This window comes from Phaseolus vulgaris, chromosome 6 (genome assembly GCF_051622355.1).
Source record: "Phaseolus vulgaris cultivar YP4 chromosome 6, ASM5162235v1, whole genome shotgun sequence".
NCBI classification, from domain to species: Eukaryota; Viridiplantae; Streptophyta; class Magnoliopsida; order Fabales; family Fabaceae; genus Phaseolus; species Phaseolus vulgaris.
The window spans coordinates 26763361-26781595 of NC_143503.1; the positions used below are offsets into that span (position 1 = coordinate 26763361).

The window sequence follows — 18235 nt, forward strand, 5'->3', positions numbered from 1 at the left end:
AAAAAATATAAAGTTCAAGGGAAAAAATATGGGGTTGCAGGAAAAATTTGCCAAAATTTTTGTTGTCTCTGTTTCACTTTCTACATTGATGAAAAAACTAAACCTAGATTCCATCATCACTCACATCTTTTCTTCATCTTTTGGATTATATCTCAGGAATATAATAGTCATATTAATTGTTTGATAGAATATTTAATAAACTTATATCAATAACTCAAATAAAAAATATAAATAATACGATCATAAAAATAATAATTTTAATTAGACTTAAACTGACTTTTAATTTTGTTTCTCAACTTAACCTGTACGTAGAAGCCAATATATATTAAACTATATAAGGTGAGAAATTACTTTATTAGTCGTGTTTTTAACTTGTTTCTTACTCTTTCATTCATTTTGGTTCCTATTAAACCATTTGAGGAAAAAACGTGAATTTTACAGGTTTCGACTTTTAAATTATTATATCCAAAAGCTTGTATAATAACCTATTAAGCACAATTAATAATTTAATTAAAAATACGTAAATAGTGTGAAGATTTTTTAATTATTTTTAAAACACATTTAAAGTAGTTTCTTTATAAGCCACAGTATTAAAATACTTATACACAAGAAAGTTGAATTCTATTAATAAATCTTTTAAACTAAACATATACAATTATCAGAGTGTCCATCATTAAATATAAGAACTTCTAAAAAAATATTTAAACTTTCCTCAAGTCCAATTATATTATTACAATATTATTCTTTAAAACTTATATTGAGATGAAAAAATTAGTTAGATTAGACTAATCTGATAATGAAAGGAAAGTGAAAAACTTACTACATCTCGCATCTTATCCGTAGAAAATTAAAAAACAAAGAAAAAATTTAAAAAAAATTATTTATTTCATGAATTAATATAAATAAAAAATTTAGTAAAATATATTTATATTTTAAATTGAAATTCATTTAAATATTAATATAATTAGAAATTAAATTTGTAACATAAATTCATATTATATATATATATATATTCTAAAAATATTAACATATATTTTACGAGCTTTATGTTTTTTCTTTTCAAGTAAAACTAATTAATTAATCAAGTTATTAGGAATATTCTAACTCTGATGTAAAGTGGAGAAAAACAAAAAAAAGAAAACCATCAAGAACTACGTCATGAAAGCATATTCATGCAGCTAAAAATAACTTATAGGACTCACCAACCTCTCTTTCATAAAAAAATCAAAACCATGAACGGAGCTTAACAAGATCCATCAAATTAAGCAAATTAAATGTCCCATTCTGAAATAGAAGTGATTGCTTATCGATTACACAGAACAGACATCATGCAAAATAATCATTGAAAAAATTTAAACTGATAGTATGACAAACTATATGTTCCTACACTGATTGTGAAGGATAATGTCTTCTAATAATTGTTATGATGGAAAAGGATTATATGTTTGAATAATTGTTAGTGGTTACTGTTTTCGATATTTGTCGGATGTAAAATATTTGTAAAAGATATTCGAACACTTAAGTAAAAGTATTTTATGATTGGAGTTTGTATATGAGACAATATATTTATGTGTTATTTGATAGTATCCGATAACAGATGGTTTGATAAACTCAATAAATTATTGTTATAATAGATTTTAAATGACTTTAATAACATATTAAGAAGTACACTTTAAGCTTAGTTCAGTCTTATAAGGTGATCCATTTATAAACTATAAAATGTTATAATTTATAATCAACGTGAGATCTACGACAATTACACATATTTATCTCATTTTGCATTTTGTGAAGTGTATTTATAAAAACACTAAATAAGTCAATGTTCGAGTTAATATTTTGATTAAGGGAAGATTTATACTTATATATTTTACTTAATTAATTGTCTCAACACAAAATTTATTTTTAGTGTCTGACAAGATTTAAACAATGTGATTCAAGATTATCCCACTTAATGATGACTAAATGTAATTTATATCTTAACTTCATTTTAACTATAAAATTGTGAAAACTGAATAATACTTCCAATGTAACATGGTTAAATACTAATTATATTGTTTTTAATGGAATTAATTATATGAAATTAACCCATCTTCACATCCGAAATGGGACCTTTGTGAATGAGGATAGAACACCTTTTTGAACGAGGGTAGAACACGTATTAGCCATCTCTTCATGACATGCAAAAATCTTTGAAGACTTGAATGGAATTCAAATTCTGTTTGATATGTTATTTCTTTCAGTAATATACGGACAATATTGAAAACTACTTGACGTGTTTAACGTATACGTACAATCTCATCAAGTATAACAGAGAACACAGAGATTCATGTTGAAAAATTAATAATTACATGATATCATTTATTTTGAGTTTGTCATCATTTTTATCATTACCACTTTGCAAGAACAAATAATTTTAACTAAAAAAAAAACATAAATTTTAACTAAAAAATTAAATTCAACAAAGAAAAATGATTCACCCATCAATGTAAAAATAAAATAAAATAAATGATCATGTAAGTTATTATCTATATTGGTCACAAGTCATAATTGCTGTAAAAAATTGCACATATCTAGTTTGATCCATAATTAATGAAAAAAATGCACCTACCACATTTCAAGAAAAAGATGCTAAAAATATGTGACTACAATATAATTCATATGATGTTTGTACAATCAACTATGTTTCAAATATATTAAAAAAAAATATTATGATTACTGACATCATAATAAATTACGAATGCTCTTTTATACTAAAAACCATAAATAATTAAATGTGTTAAAAACAATAAACAATTATTAATAATAAATAAAATGATATTCTTTTCCCATATTCTTTCACCTAATTAAGTGAACATTACTTTTTAGTGTAATGTTCTTTCTTTGTTTCTTTTTTATGATAATCTACAATAATTAAATAATAGTATGAATGCACTATAAGTTGGTATTTAAAATAAAATTGGTGAAATTAATGAAGAGGTTTTGGAATAAATATTTAGAGTTGCAGTGATTTGATGAAGCGAGTTTCATTAGATGTTGTTGAAATGAAATCTGAATCACATGCATAATGTTTCTCTTCTCCTTTATTCTCTGCCTGCCATTTTTATTATTTTTGTTTTTATTTATGAATTTATTTATTTAATTAGTGCTTCCCACTCTTCCATTCTCATTTTTCGTTTTTTCTTTCTCGCTCTCTTCGCTCCCTCGCATCACAGAGACAAATCGTTTCTCTCTCCTTTTGACCTAAATCATATTCTGCTGATTCCGTGCATTTGCCTGAGGGATTACACCCAAATTGTACTCACCTTTGCAAACTCAATGCTGTTTTTTATTACATATATATTTTTAATTGGCGTCACTGTGATTGGTTCATTTTTCAGGCGGTGAATTATCGATCACGAGTGCGGCGTTGATTGGGAAGGTGCACTGCATGTTCCATTTCTGAGGAGAGGGGGTCCTCTGCTCCGAGGATTCCCGTGGTTGGTTGTTCAGATTCGTGCTCGTGCTTTGTTGTTCGAAGGTGGGGGAGTTGCTCTGAATTTTAGGTATTGGATTGGTTGGGGGAAATGTTTGCTCCGGTTCCGGATGGGACATGTGAGGGAAGTGGAGTTTCAGGATCCATTTTGATTCCTCAACGCTTTGTGTGGCCTTATGGGGGAAGAAGGGTGTTTTTGAGTGGCTCTTTCACGAGGTATACCTCTTGTTTATTACAAAGCCACTGGTTGTTATAGATGTGAATATGGGATTGTTTAGTGGTTTCTCATTTTGTGATGTTAGGAATGGGAATTGATTTACTAATGTTGACTTGTATTGTATTGACAGATGGTCAGATCATATAGCTATGTCTCCGATGGAGGGGTGCCCTGCTGTGTTTCAAGTTGTTTGCAACTTATTGCCGGGGCTTCATCAGGTTGTTTTGTCTGTTTGAATTTGGTTGGCAAACATGAGGAAATAATCTTTAGTATGATTGACACCTTTACATTGTTTACTTGTAAGCATGCATGCATGTATGTATGTGATTGACGGCCACTAGGTTCAAAAGCAATTGCTTCTCCTTGACAGATCAGTATGAGGGGATGATCTTGACAATTTTTTTTTGCTCATGTTGCCTGAAAAAATAAAAACCAAATAAGAGAAGTGTTCTTGTAAATGAATCACTTTAAAACTTCAACTTGCATGGTTCTGTTTTTAAATTTAGATTTTGTGAAAATTGGTAAGGAACCTCATGATAATTTTAAACTTTCATTAGGAGTTTGTACCAGTAATTGATGGGTAAAAGTTGGTATGGCCTTCATGGGAGACAGGGAAGTAGATCTTGCTGGGTTGGAGTTGTTGTAAAGAGTGGACAGTAAATATTGATGGTTTGATAAATGATAAAATCTTTGGGTAATTTGTGTCATTTTGACTATGGAGGAAATCATGCAAGCTTGTTTTCTCAGAAGAAGGATGATCAATTGTATGGTAGATCGGACTAATGTATTCAATAGAACCATTTAACTCTTTAAGTTTATTATCTTAGATTGCCAATCAGACTATCCTCTATCAACAACTATAACACATGAGTTTTGAAGCATGTCATATTGCTGGAGCTGGCAACCTATCAATTTTACATGATCTCAATTTGACTTGCAGCTATTTCCTATTTGTAAAATTGAAAGCCTGTATATGTTTTCTACACTTAATTTAACATCAGGACAACTGACTACATAATGAAGCCTTACTTGTATATTTGAAGGAGCAATTTCTGTTATATTGAATTTTCTACTCTCTTTGCCCCCGTATAATTTATATAATGATATTAAGAAAAAAAATTTATGCGGCTGTTTGGTTTGTGAAAACTTTTTTTTCCGCATTTAATCACAAAAATCCCATGTTTTTCACTTCATTTCCCATTTTTATAGGAAACAGCAAAACAGTAATTTTTTTATTGTTTCTCATACAAGATTTTAAAAATAAGAAATAAAGTGAAAACAATGTGGCATTTTAGAAATTAAAATTAAAAGTAAAAACAGAAAATGTTCTGTCAAAAAACCAAATGGTTATAATTTCCATGTATTGGTTACCACTAGAACGGAGGTGGGGGGGAATTTGGGAAAAAAAGGGGAAGAGTTATTTGACCATTATTCAAACTCATGCATAAACATTCAATGCAATATTCTGGTAAATGCTGCCAATTCTTCAGTATAACTAAAATTTGTTGTCATTACGATTGTTTTCCGTCTTCTTTTGGGAATTAGTTTTCTTATTGTGGGAGATATTAAAATTTTTTGATAGTTAGATTGAAGAAGTTTGGCAGGTCGGGTTTGTATTTTGCTTTATCATGGAACAAATGTTGAATAAAATAGAACTCATGGCACATTTTTTTGGCACATCCAGATTTGTTTATCTCATGTTTTTTGAAATGTTCCATAACTTGTATGTATGTAAATATTAACTTAATATTTGATTTATCTATTGGTACTTTCTTTCCTTTCACAACCACTTATAGTGTTTGTATGTTTAATATAATCCATCTAGTTTATATAATATCTCTGATGTTTTAGGAAACATTAAAGTACCGGTAAACACAATATGGAAAGAGTAACTGATTTATACTGACAGGGAAAATCTTGTTTCCACTCATGTGCAGTACAAATTTAATGTAGATGGTGAGTGGCGGCACGATGAGCAGCAGCCATCTGTAAGTGGAAGCTGTGGAGTAGTGAATACTATTCATTTAATGAGAGAACCAGATATCTTACCTTCCATCTTAAGTAACGAAACACCTGGTAGATCTCAAATGGAGATTGACAATATGGTAAGTTTCCTTTCCTCCTCTTGCTGTTATTAAATTTTTGTTTTTGGGTAGTATTCTCATTGAGACTGGAGCTTCACCTGTGTGGATGGACTTCTCTTTGCAATATCTTACAAAGTGGTCTAGACTTAACTAAACCCTATAAAAATCCGGCTTTATAAGGGGTGAAAATTGCCTCCACTATATACTGAATTTTGACGCTATCTCTAGTAAGTGTGGGACTTAGATTTTTCCCAATAGGATTGCCTCCACTATATACCATCTTTGAAAATGGTTTAGGTCTTATTTAATCCTACAAAAGTGTCTTACAAGATGAGGATTTTTGTTTCCACTTACATACGATATTTTGATACTATCTCTAACTGATGTTGGATTTGGGTTTTTTCCAATACAACACAACAAGAATGACACAGGACTGGCTTGTAGGAGTTGATTCTCCTCTGCATTAGTGCTATGTTATTAACATCCGTTTGTTTTGTGATGAAAAAACTTGCATGCATTTGTAGTCCTATTCACATGACTGTAAAATCTCAGTTTAATGAATTACTGAAGTCAGAGTTTACTGTAGAGTGAGATTTATCAGCTATTTGGAAGAAATATTGATGTTTTTGGTTGTGTTAAAATGACTTTATTTTCCTTGTTCATCATACCAAATAAAGTCACCAAGAGGAAAATGTGATTCTTGTTGAATTATTTGACTTGCTTGTGGACCTACCATTTTCCTACTTCCGGGAAGGATTTGATCATACTGTATATTAGAATGGCTCACAGACACCCTCCATTATTTGGATCTTTCTTTGGATTAGCTTCAGGTGTCTTTGGAATAACTTAAAATGGGTGACATTTTTCCAGCATCTCTTTGGTGTTAGCCCCATGATATATTTAATACAGTCTTTTCATTAGAAGTACAAAAAGATGGAGAGTCTTGTTCTATTGGTTACTTTGTTTTTACTTTGCCTAGGAGATTATCCAATTGTCCGTTTCCCCTTTTTATTGGGTGGTGCTCGTTTTATGGTATAATATTGCATTCCTAGGAGTGACATTCTTGGGAATATTATTAACAGGAATGTTCTTAGATAAATTCAAAATGCATTTTGTTGGATTTCATTAACATTTGTAGGAATGTTTTTAAAAATTCATATGATTAGAAGAAAAAGAAAAACAAGTGGAAGCTATAGTTGAGCCAGGAACTAACTAATTGTATTTCCTTGGGAATATAATTCCCACTCCTCACCTTGGGCATAAAATTAAAATAAAACAAGGTACTGCTACTTTATTTTCTGAAAGCTCATTACAAACATGGGAATATTGAATTCCTGACTTTACATTTCGAAGAATAAAGTTGTAAATCTTAAAACAAACACACTCATAATGTATGGCTCTGTGGTTAAATTTTCTTTCTTCCTTTAGATATCTTATTTTTTCTTCATATGAATGTCATTTCAAATAGGATCCGATTTCATACCTTAGTTCTTAATTTATTGTAGCCTTAGACTTATGCAATAGAAAAAGGCTACTTGACATGATCTCATAATTTACCAGGAAGCTAATTCCAGGATGCCTATGCCTGATCTGGAGGTCTCTCGCCAGCGAATATCTGTATTCCTGTCTGCACATACTGCCTATGATTTGCTTCCTGAGTCAGGGAAGGTTTGAATATTTTTTACCTTCTCAATTCCCTCCTCCTTTTTCAATAAGAACGTGAAATTTACTTTGTTTTAACTTTTTTTTTCATTGGTTTATTATAATTGCAGATCATTGCCTTGGATATAAATTTACCTGTTAAGCAAGCATTCCATGTTCTTTATGAACAGGTTTTCCCTGCCTCTTTATTCCATTTATTACTGTGGCCCCCTCTTTTCCTTTTAACTTAAATGAGGCACATTCCCATGTTTGTGCAAATGAGTTTACCTTGTATGAATTTGAATGCAATTTGCTTTCAGGGTGTATCTATGGCTCCTCTATGGGATTTTTGCAGGAGCCGGTTTGTTGGAGTTCTTAGTGCAATGGACTTCATTCTAATACTGAAAGAGGTTTGTGAGGAATAAAACATTTATGCAACTCTCCTGTGCCAGTTTTTGGTAAACGTCATGATCTGTGTCCTACAAAACATACAAATGATTAAAGCAAAAACTTAGCAACTGGTAAAAAAAATGATGAAAATTTTAAAACAATCTTGATACCTTCATTTTAGGCTAATAATAAATCATTTATTAACTCTACAAGATAATTTGGGCTTATATAAAATAATTTAAAGATGCATTTTTTTGAAAAACCTTGAAAGTATTTGCATTCTGGAACCTCATTGGTGGTCTGTCTTTAGGAAAATATCTTCTATTCCTTCCAAAGTAAGATATGTGTGGTTTAAGAACCCTTGTGTTGTCATCTTGATCGTTAGTTGTTACCTTCTCAGCATCTAATATATGATGTTATAATGGAATTCATGAGGTATAGTTCTTCTAATTAAGTAGTTATTGCAAATGTAATTTCAGCTGGGAAATCATGGTTCAAATTTGACCCAAGAACAACTTGAGACTCATACTATAGCAGCCTGGAAAGAGGGAAAATTACAACTACGCAGAACACTTGATAGTAATGGGGGATCACATCCCTGGCGATTTGTTCATGTAAGTGCTCATGAGCAGTTGTGATAAATTCTGTGTTTTCTAAGTTATTCTTCCAATTTCAAACTGTGTAAGATTGTCAACTTTTTATTCAGGGTTGTAAGCAGACATATTCAGGAATGCATTTGCAACATAATTGATGAGTTTTAAGTCCTAGACAATATGAATATCTTGTAAGACATTTAGATATAGGTATATACCACTGGTTCAATTTACATTCTTCTTAATGCATGAGTTTCATTTGGTTTGGTTTTAAGAAAAAACGTACAATTTAGTTCATAGCTTGGGCTTTCAAGCCAAACATTGTGTACTGAACCAAACTGAGATTGTGTGTATACTCAAAAACAAGTGAGACAAGATCTTATTTGAGAAATCATACTAGAGTTTAGAACTGAAAGTTTGTCTTGTCATGCTTGTAATCTGTATGTAATAGATATATGTAGGAAGTGAGAGGGAGATAAGACATTTGTTTTGTAGTATATGTGGTGGATGCTGTTGTGGTTATGATAGAAGGATACTGTGCTTAGTAATTAATTAGGGCTATACTAGGTTAAATATAAACAGAGAAAGAAAAGTACCATTGATGTATTATTACAAGTTGGGCAGTCCTTATTAAGACTAATGCTCAGTGATCTGAAAATCTACAGCCTACACCTATAACATGCATAATTGCAGATGGAAATGGTATTCAATTACATATGGGCACTAATTAACGAAATTTTCCATCCATGTGGGCTTAGTGATCTTTCTTTTGGGCCTAGCTTGAGTTTCTTTGCTGGGTTTGACAGTTTGGGCTATGTCCCACTCTGGTCCACTATCAGGCTATGAGCAGGATGATTAGACTGAAATTTCCCCTTTTTTATTATGGAATACCATCAAGTACTTCTAGATCCATTTCTTGTGTTGTGGTGGATGCTGCAATGCTTTTTTTTATAGCTAGCTGTAGGAAGCGTAAGTAGAAATGCAATCTTTTTAGAATCTGAGGTTTCAGTAGAAGTCAAGGGTGGGACTACATTAAGGTTTGGATGGCTATTGGCTACCCTAAAACTGAGGTGAATGTGAAAACATTGACAGATTAAGACTTTTTCTTAATATTATTATGTCCTGATACCTATGGACTTTCATTGGTCTTATAGTCTGTCTAGACTAATAGATGTTTTCTGCCAGTTTAGTTTTTGGATGAACTTTTTGCTGAAGCTAAAAGGTGACTATACTGTAGTGAGCTTTTCTCCCTTTCAAGTTAAGACTGGAAGCCCTGGTGAGGAAAGTTGATTGCATGGTGTTTTACCCTTGTGAAAATGGGGGGAAGAGCGAGACCTGGAAGGACAATGGAGAAAATTGTTAAGAGTGATCTCATGTTGAATATATCCCTAATGATTTGGTCTTTTAACCAAGTCCAATGGTTTTGTGTAATCCATATAGTCAACTTCATCTAGTGGGATGAATTTGTTAATAGTGTTCATTGCTTCTCTCAGTTATCTGTTTCTTCTTTTGTTCTATACTATTTATCATTTTTGTTTAATATAAATCTTTAGGTTTATTTTGATATACGGGATGGTGATTTAACATTTTATGTTGAAGAAAATGCATTAGCACTTCATTCTGATTATGTTTCTAGATTTCCCCTCCATGTATAAGAGGGCAGGAGGTGAGCTTGAGTCTTTATGATTGGATATTTTTGCTAGGCCGGACCCCATGAATGTCTAAAAGATGTGGCTTTGAAGATTTTGCAAAACAAGGTGTCAACCATTCCTATCATCCATTCTGCTTCAGAGGATGGTTCATTTCCTCAACTGCTACATCTTGCGTCTCTATCAGGAATACTGAAAGGTAAACTTCTGGTCAATTGGCTATAGATAGATAAATGGTATGGAAGTTGGACTTGGAACTGATGTATGGAGTCAAATTATCAGGTATATGCAGACATTTTAAGCACTCCTTGAGTTCCTTGCCCATCCTTCAACTTCAAGTAGGTTCAATACATTTGGGTGCATGGATGCCTAAAGTTGGGGAATCAAATGGACGGCCACTAGCAATGCTGAGACCAAGTGCTTCTCTTGGTGCTGCTCTGTCAATGTTTATTCAAGGTGATCATTCTTCTGTGTGAAGTTATCAAGGTGTTGGTTCTGGTTAGTTGCTGAGTAATGGTTTTTTCCACTAAATTTTCCAACCTCATTCACTCCTAGGGTATTCTTTCAAAGACTTTTTCATAATTAAAATAATTATATCAATTAAGAAATGGACCACAATTGAAGGGGAGGTTTGTGCACCGACAGGGCACCTTTCATTTGTTTGGCAAATATTATATGTTGGGACTCAAATCCGAAAATATGAAAAAACTTTACTCATCCATATGGAATGGTACTCACCATGTTTCATTAGGAGTTCTCCACATAAAGTGTCATTTCAATAACACATTTGTGATTGTTATTTTTGTTTTTGGCTAGAGGGATACATTTGGGAAATAGCTTTCACTGAGGCCATGGGAATTGATCTATTTTGAAAAAGGCTAGCTGTTGTAGTTGGAGACTCCAAGGCCTTACAAACCCCACACTAGAATCCCATACTTCGAATGTGGGACTCAACTCCATACCTTGCAATTGGAGCCTACCATATTATTGCTAAAGTTGCAAAAGTGAGAGTAATCGCATAGCATTTGTTGCCTAGTTTTCTGTATTCTATGTGAATATTAGAGAGAGATGTGTATTGGAATCTGTGTCTATCATACAGCAGAAATTTTATATGTATTGAAAGCAATGAACACAGGGTTTATTGTTACACTATTTAGTTGTTACCTTACCCAATTACATAATCATATTAAAGTATAACACATAATTACCCCATTTACATTGTTTTTAGCAAATCTACTTTCTCTTTGTAGCTGAAGTTAGCTCAATACCTATTGTGGATGACAATGATTCTTTGCTTGACATTTATTCAAGAAGGTAGTATTTCTTTTCTCCCCCTTTTGTCCCATGTGTATATTGAAAGGTTTCCTCCAGCCTATATGAAATGTGCCTATTATTTTCCTCTCAGTGATATTACTGCATTGGCTAAAGATAAAGCATATGCTCGGACATCTCTCGATGAAATTAGTATTCACCAGGTGATTACTGCGTAATAGATAGTACATTTGTTTGTTACCAAAAACTGGCTCTAAATATTTGCACTCATGGTTGTAGGCATTGCTTTTGGGGCAAGATGCAAGTTCTCCTTATGGGCTTTTCAACGGTCACAGATGTCACATGTGTTTGAGATCTGATTCGTTGCACAAAGTGATGGAGCGGCTGTCTAATCCTGGTATTGTTTTCTTTATTGATTATTATAAGGGAAAGGGTAAAAAATGACAGTAGTTTCTTGGTTCACTGACTTGCTTCACTTTACAGGGGTTAGGAGACTTGTGGTTGTGGAGGCTGGCAGCAAGCGCGTGGAAGGAATTATTTCTTTAAGTGATGTGTTCAGATTCTTGTTAGGTTAGTTGTGATGTGAAGGACTCCTTTTTTGTATTTGCACTGCTTTTCTGAGATGCTATCCCAGCCTTCCTTGGTGCTGTTGTCCTCGTATGCTTTTTTAGGATAGAAGAAGAAACTGAGAGAAAATTCTGTAAATTGAGGATCGCTTTTCTCTTTTTAAAAAATCTCAACTAAATCGTTTCTCCTGTGTGCCGGCACATCTGCAATACATGTGTCCAGTGCTAATAGAAATGAAGGAGAAACTGTGAAAAGAAAATAAAAACAGAGAGACTAGGAAAAGATGAACTATATAGCCGTATGCAGCACCATGCCATGCTCTTGGTTGGAGTTGGTTGTATCGTTGTAATTTAAGGGTCTTTTTTTTCCATACCATTTCAGCGTTTCTAATTCACTTTCTTTTACTCCATTTTTACATGCTTAATACATTGCATTTTTTATATTTTTATTTTAACTTCAAATACTAATTAACTTGTATTTTGTTTCGAAATAATAAATACAGATGTAAAAAGAGGTATTATAGCAAATTTAATTTCTTTTTATCTCAAACTCACCACTATAAAAGGACAAGAGGGTAGTGGGTTATGCAAGGGAGATGAAATATTTTCTTTCACTCTAATATTATCCACAGCAAAAGAAGTAAACTTCACTGACTCAAACCTCCAAATGGTGCACGGGTTGATGATGAAGCAATATGATGCCCAATTATTGTATAGTCTGTACTTGACAAACCAGATATCCTTGCTTGTCTGGCAAATGCCACGTTCCGATGTTGGTTATGTTTACCACCTTGTTAGTCGAGGGCACAAGATCCCTGTCCAAAATTTTCAAACGTTTTTTCTTGTAAAAGGTAACCCCGAATGTAAAATTCCTTGTGATTAAAGAAAAAAATTATTATTAAAACATTAAGTTACTCTTGGCTTTCTAGTATTTTTTTTCTCTTCTACTCTTAGCTTATAAATAAAGAAAATTTCGAGTTATTGATACTTGTCGGGTTATTTATTTACCCATCAGATTTCAGTCTAATACATTACTTACAGAAACATCGACATCAATGACTTGTCACGAAAGACTCACTCAGCTTAAATATTAAAATTGGTATTTCATGAAACAAACTAAGACCTCCGCTTATTCAAAATTTGTGGCCCCTTAAGTTTCTTTTTCATTTTCTTGTTTGGTGATGGTGTGTAACCTATGAAATCTAGATGTTGTGAAAAACAAATCCACCCCTAGCAGGCTGAAAATGATGATATTAAGCTGCAGTACCAAAAATGCCACCAATTAAGGGTAGTGTTAGAAACCCATTACAGTTGAGTTGCAGAGATTTCTTCCTTTCCAATGTGCAAATTGAGAAGGAACAGATGTGCTGGTCGCAAGTTCAGTTCAACGAAACAGAAATAGCCGCTGAGTGCCTTAAGAATTCCACACAATTATGCGAAGACACTGCAATCGATGGGACAAATATAACAGTGCACAAACTGCTGATATGGCAAGTTAACTTGATGAAGCCAAACTTGACCACCCAACTGAATAGTCGTAACCAAGTCAAGACCTGTTATTTTTCAATGAGCAGGTACTGTAAATTGGAGAAAGTTTGTGCATTATTTGAACTGATCTCATGAACACTGGCTGATTATTAAGGCTTGTATTGTATCACATTTGCTTGGCAATTAGCAGTATTCATGGAGCTGTGGTGTGCTATCTTTCAATTACACGCCTACTGTTTTTAAATTCCCCAGAATCCTTCTCGTCCATTCTATATTTATTTAACTGTCCCGTGCCATGTTCCCTGTCTTCAAATCTTTGCCAACTACGGTCATTTCCTCGAGACCCTCTATCATTCCCAAAAGACTGACGGGATGATCCACCACGGCTGTTTCCTCTGGACCCTCTGCCATCACCAAATGATCGGCTGTTTCCTCTGGACCCTCTGTCATCACCAAATGATCGGTTACCTCTGGACCCTCTGTCATCACCAAATGATCGGCTGTTTCCTCTGGAACCTCTGCCATCACCAAATGATCGGCTGTTTCCTCTGGACCCTCTGCCATCACCAAATGATCGGCTGTTTCCTCTGGACCCTCTTCCATCACCAAATGATCGGCTGTTTCCTCTGGACCCTCTTCCATCACCAAATGATCGACGGGACGGGCCATCAAAATCTTCAAAACTCCTTCTATTACGGCCATTTCCTTTAGAATCCCTACCATTTCTGTAAGACTGCTGGGACGATCCATCAAAATCATCATCACTGAACATATTTTCTCGGCCACCACCCATAAATCCCGAATTCTGGTTTTTGGTGAAGTTTCTTCTCCCAGAATTGTGCCTATTCCCATTATTCTGTCTGGATGGATTAAATTTGTCCCCTTTATTTTTTCTGAATGAATATGCCTCATGTATGTCATCATCCTCATCAGAGTATAAGCCAGCACCATCGTCACCCTCAGATTCAGAACCAAAGCTTAATTTCTTAGATGGACCTCTGCCATTTCTTCTTCTGCCAGCAGCAGAAACATTACCAGGTTTGAAATTGGAAAGAGTGGACCGTTGTTCTTTTGTAACAAAATCAAGTTCATCATCCTCAGATTCAGAGAATGATGTATTCTTGCGAATTGACCGGGATTGTACATTTCTTTGAGAAGTTGTTCTGTTACTTGCGTACCTTTTATCATCACTGCCTTCAATATCTTTTAATTCTGGCAAGTTTTCATCTTCCGAGAAATTACTTTTGTATGTTTCCATTCTACTACCACTATTATGAGTAGTTTCTAGCTCATAACTATCAACATCATCCTCATCCTCATCCTCAAAATCATCAAACCCTATTCCAGGTTTATGAAAATCACTATTAGCATATTCTTCATCAGGGGATCCTCGTACTCTGTTGTTCTTCTCAAGATTATCTTCCCACCCCCTATGATTTCCATGTTGAGCATTATTATCTGAAGAGAATTTTTCATTTATGGCATGAGTATCCGCATACTCAAAAGCAGCTACATCTGCACCATCTGATTCATTGTCATCAAAGTCAAAATTCCAGGCATTGGAAACCTCTTGTCGGCTGCCCATCTTATCTAACATAGGTTTGGATCCCTGTATTCTATCTTGCATTTTATTCTCCAGAAATTCATCAGGTGGGCGCTTACATTCACAATGAAAGCATACCATGTTTCTCCTGTAATTCAAGAAGTTGCACCTGCCAGAAGAGAAATAAACACAAGTCAAGCAAAAAAACATTTCAGCAAACATCAGCAACAGGGCTCACATCAGCAAACATAAGTCTGCATGCTATTAGTATTAATCATATCACAACACTTCACACTGTCCTAAGCTATAGATACGATCACTATCATTTGGGATGACCCTGTCAACGTCCTAATATCTACCCATTAGTTTTTTATAGATTTCTGTGGATTTTTTTTTAATTTTAAATAAGATTATTTAAAAATAATTCTTCAAAATACAAACTCATAAAAATTACACTTTAAAGTATAAACCAAATAAATTTGTATAATGAAATATTAATAAAAACAAAAATTAGTCTTTCCAAAAAAACAAATTCAAGATAGTTATACTACAAAGTATAAACTCAAAATTAATGTCTTTAAATAAATTTAATTCCAAAAGTATAAATAAATAAAAACATAAATCCATAAAATCAAATTTTAAACAATTCTTCAATTGTTAACCTTTTTTCACCTATAACTTTGTTTTGGTCCCTTGATTCTTAAAAAAATATACATAAAAAAGTCTCCAACAATGTGTAGTGAGTATCCCTAGGTTGGATACCATGATACCCATACTCATGCCGTTAACAAACGAACAAATAAAATACTAGAATGCATTATGGGTACCCAGGTATCCATAGCGAATTTTACCTGCAAAATATGTAACGATTTTTTTATTCATCCCTAATTAAAATTGCAGCTATTCATGAGCACGCACATGAGAAAGGGAGAAAGAGACAGGGGGCAGAAGAGCAGAAACAGTGAAGGTTAATGTTAAAATTGAAGGACAAAACTTACTCAGGACACTCCCATTCTCCTGGCAGCAATTGTCTCTTGGGACGCTTGGCATCACACTGTAAGCAAGCAGTATTCTTTGCAAAATTCATGAATTCACACCTAAAAAGTGTTCAGTAATATGTTAATTCAATATCAGGAAAAATCAAGTTTGGTGATATCATCCAAGACTTATCACAATTTATTTCCCAGCCTAATCCTATATATTCAATTACTAGAAGGAGGAAGGAAAATAAAAAGAAAAATCGACTAGCGACAGCCATCAGGGGTATGCCCAAAAATAAAGGCACTCTGTTCAGAAGGAGTGTACCAAGCATAACAAATTTGTTAAAACAATGAAATTTTCACTTGAAACTGACAGTGGTCACTGGTCAGTTGGTAAAACTGTTATTGTTATAGCAAATAAATCAGAGAGATTAAGGAACATACTTAGGACAGAGCCAGTCCCCTTTTTTCATCTCAACATCATCCCGTCCTATTCGTCTCTTTGGAGGAGGAGGTGGTTGTTTCACTTTTGGTGGTGCTTTTTTAATCACAGGAGGGGGGAGATTTGGATCAATGGGAACTGAACTCAGCTTGACAACCTCGTGAAGCAATTTACGAACCACTGTTTTCACAGACTTCTGCTTAAGAAGTGACTTATTGATGACTGAACCATCAACAGGATCAAAACCAAAAGTGAGCAGGAGCCGCATGACATCAAGAGTCCGTGCCTCATCCTCTTTGTTTGTTAGCAGATATGCCCTTTCACAATTGTTTCTCAAGCTGCAGGAACTACAGACCTGATATCAATGAATTTCTCATCAAAATTATAAATAACACGTATTTAAATATTGAGTAATGTGTTGGGGATTAAACAATGAGACCAACTAAGAGAGATGGTAAAGGGGATCTAACAAAGAAAAAAGTGACATCTATGCATGAGTAGGAGAGGGATAAAAAGAATGCTAACAGAAAAAAAGAGTTCCTTTGCTGCCAGCCAACCACAAATACAGGCACACACAGATACTAATATAAATATGCAGTGTCCGTTGAATGGCCTAGATCATAACTTCCCTTCACTTACACATGAAGATGGAATAATAACTCAAACAAAGAAACTTTCCACATTCACAATTCACACAACCATTAAAAAAATGAACAGTTATGTTTGGCACCAAACAAATCGTGCAACACTTACATCTCCTTCGTCAAGGTGAACATGCTTTCTTAAAAGTTTTGCAGAGAAAACCACCTTTCTGTCCATAGAGGGGCATCCATAACCAACCAAAACTTGAATATCCTTCCTCGACAAGGACCTGAAATCAATCATCTAAATTTTCATCATTGTAGCGCATAGAATCTTCCCATAGACATATTCCGCAACAAAACAAAGCCCTAACAGCTACAATATCACTGATTTCATAATGCGTTTTTAAAATGTCAATCAATCAGAAATTGCCTTGAATAGCAATATCATCGTTGGCTTTTACAATAACTATCTTAAAAGTCATTTCTAATTTTTTATTGGTTAACAATGTAAAACATTTATTCACTACTGTCACTATGTTGCATAACCTAATCCATTCAATCACTAAAACGAATCAACAAACTTGGCTGCACAAACCTCAATATATCAAAACGGTCTCTTCCGTGATTGAGACACGCCATGTGAACGCTCTTGAAATCCTTGGTGAAATCAAATCCTTCAGCAACCTCAGGCGGATTGAACCCTGAGTCCTGGACCATTTTATCCTCGTCCCTCCTTTTATGGTCGAAGTAATTCTGGTGCACGAGCATTTCCATCAACTGGATCCACTCGGGCCACGGGTGCTCCAGCTCCACCGCCTTCTTGGGCGGCGGCTCCGGGGGGGTTTCATCTGCGAGGGAGAGTGCTGGCTCCGGTTGGATGTCGTTTTGAGGGGGTTCATCCTTGGATTGGCGCCAGGCTCGAATGCGCTGAAGCGTTTCGTGCTTTTGAGAACGCTCTTTTTCGATGGCATCGATCTGATCGAAGACGAAGCTGAGACGGGCGGAGAGGGAAGAAGGTTTGGGATTAGGGTTAGGGTCTGGTGGAGTTGAGGAGAAAGGTTTGGTGAAAAGGTGAGAGTGAGAAAAAAAGGGTTTAGGGTATAGATTGAGGCGTCTGGTTAGTAGAAGAGATAACGCACCATAACCAGAAGCCATTACAGATATCACAACAGTGCTGTGTTTGGTATTATGAGAGTATCGACTGCAAACCTAAAACCTCCATCAACACTCTTCCACAAACCTTAAACCCTACTACTTTCTACCATATAACTCCATCTTTGTTTTCTCTTTTTATTTCTTCAATTACATTTCCCC

At 34.2% G+C, this 18235-nt stretch overlaps 2 protein-coding genes across 10 annotated transcripts; one reads left to right on the plus strand and one right to left on the minus strand.

Moving 5' to 3' along the window:
• Positions 1-2956: 2956 nt before the first annotated feature.
• Positions 2957-12260, plus strand: SNF4 (sucrose nonfermenting-like protein). 6 transcript variants are annotated; one of them, XR_016521724.1, is made up of 16 exons: positions 2987-3066; positions 3213-3294; positions 3378-3688; positions 3820-3907; positions 5627-5794; positions 7334-7441; positions 7546-7605; positions 7735-7824; positions 8284-8418; positions 8511-8607; positions 10101-10245; positions 10329-10502; positions 11297-11360; positions 11452-11521; positions 11598-11715; positions 11802-12260. XR_016521724.1 is itself a non-coding variant. In XM_068639476.2 (15 exons), the coding sequence occupies exons 3-15, from the start codon at positions 3564-3566 to the stop codon at positions 11891-11893; spliced, it is 1437 nt and encodes a 478-aa protein (XP_068495577.1). In that variant the 5' UTR covers positions 2957-3066; positions 3213-3294; positions 3378-3563; the 3' UTR covers positions 11894-12260. The 6 variants fall into 6 exon arrangements, 1 of the variants encoding a protein (XP_068495577.1); XM_068639476.2 differs by lacking the exon at positions 8511-8607 and having other exon boundaries at positions 2957-3066; XR_016521723.1 differs by lacking the exon at positions 2987-3066 and having other exon boundaries at positions 3155-3294.
• A 684-nt stretch (positions 12261-12944) lies between these two features.
• On the minus strand, positions 12945-18235 carry LOC137831693 (zinc finger (Ran-binding) family protein). 4 transcript variants are annotated; one of them, XM_068639475.2, is made up of 5 exons: positions 17517-18235; positions 17091-17208; positions 16340-16692; positions 15914-16012; positions 12945-15084 (listed from the first exon to the last, which is right to left on the minus strand). In XM_068639475.2, the coding sequence occupies exons 1-5, from the start codon at positions 18074-18076 to the stop codon at positions 13584-13586; spliced, it is 2631 nt and encodes an 876-aa protein (XP_068495576.1). In that variant the 5' UTR covers positions 18077-18235; the 3' UTR covers positions 12945-13583. The 4 variants fall into 4 exon arrangements, with proteins under 4 accessions (XP_068495576.1, XP_090159884.1, XP_090159885.1 ...); XM_090303758.1 differs by having other exon boundaries at positions 17091-17222; positions 17517-18200; XM_090303759.1 differs by having other exon boundaries at positions 16340-16684; positions 17517-18186.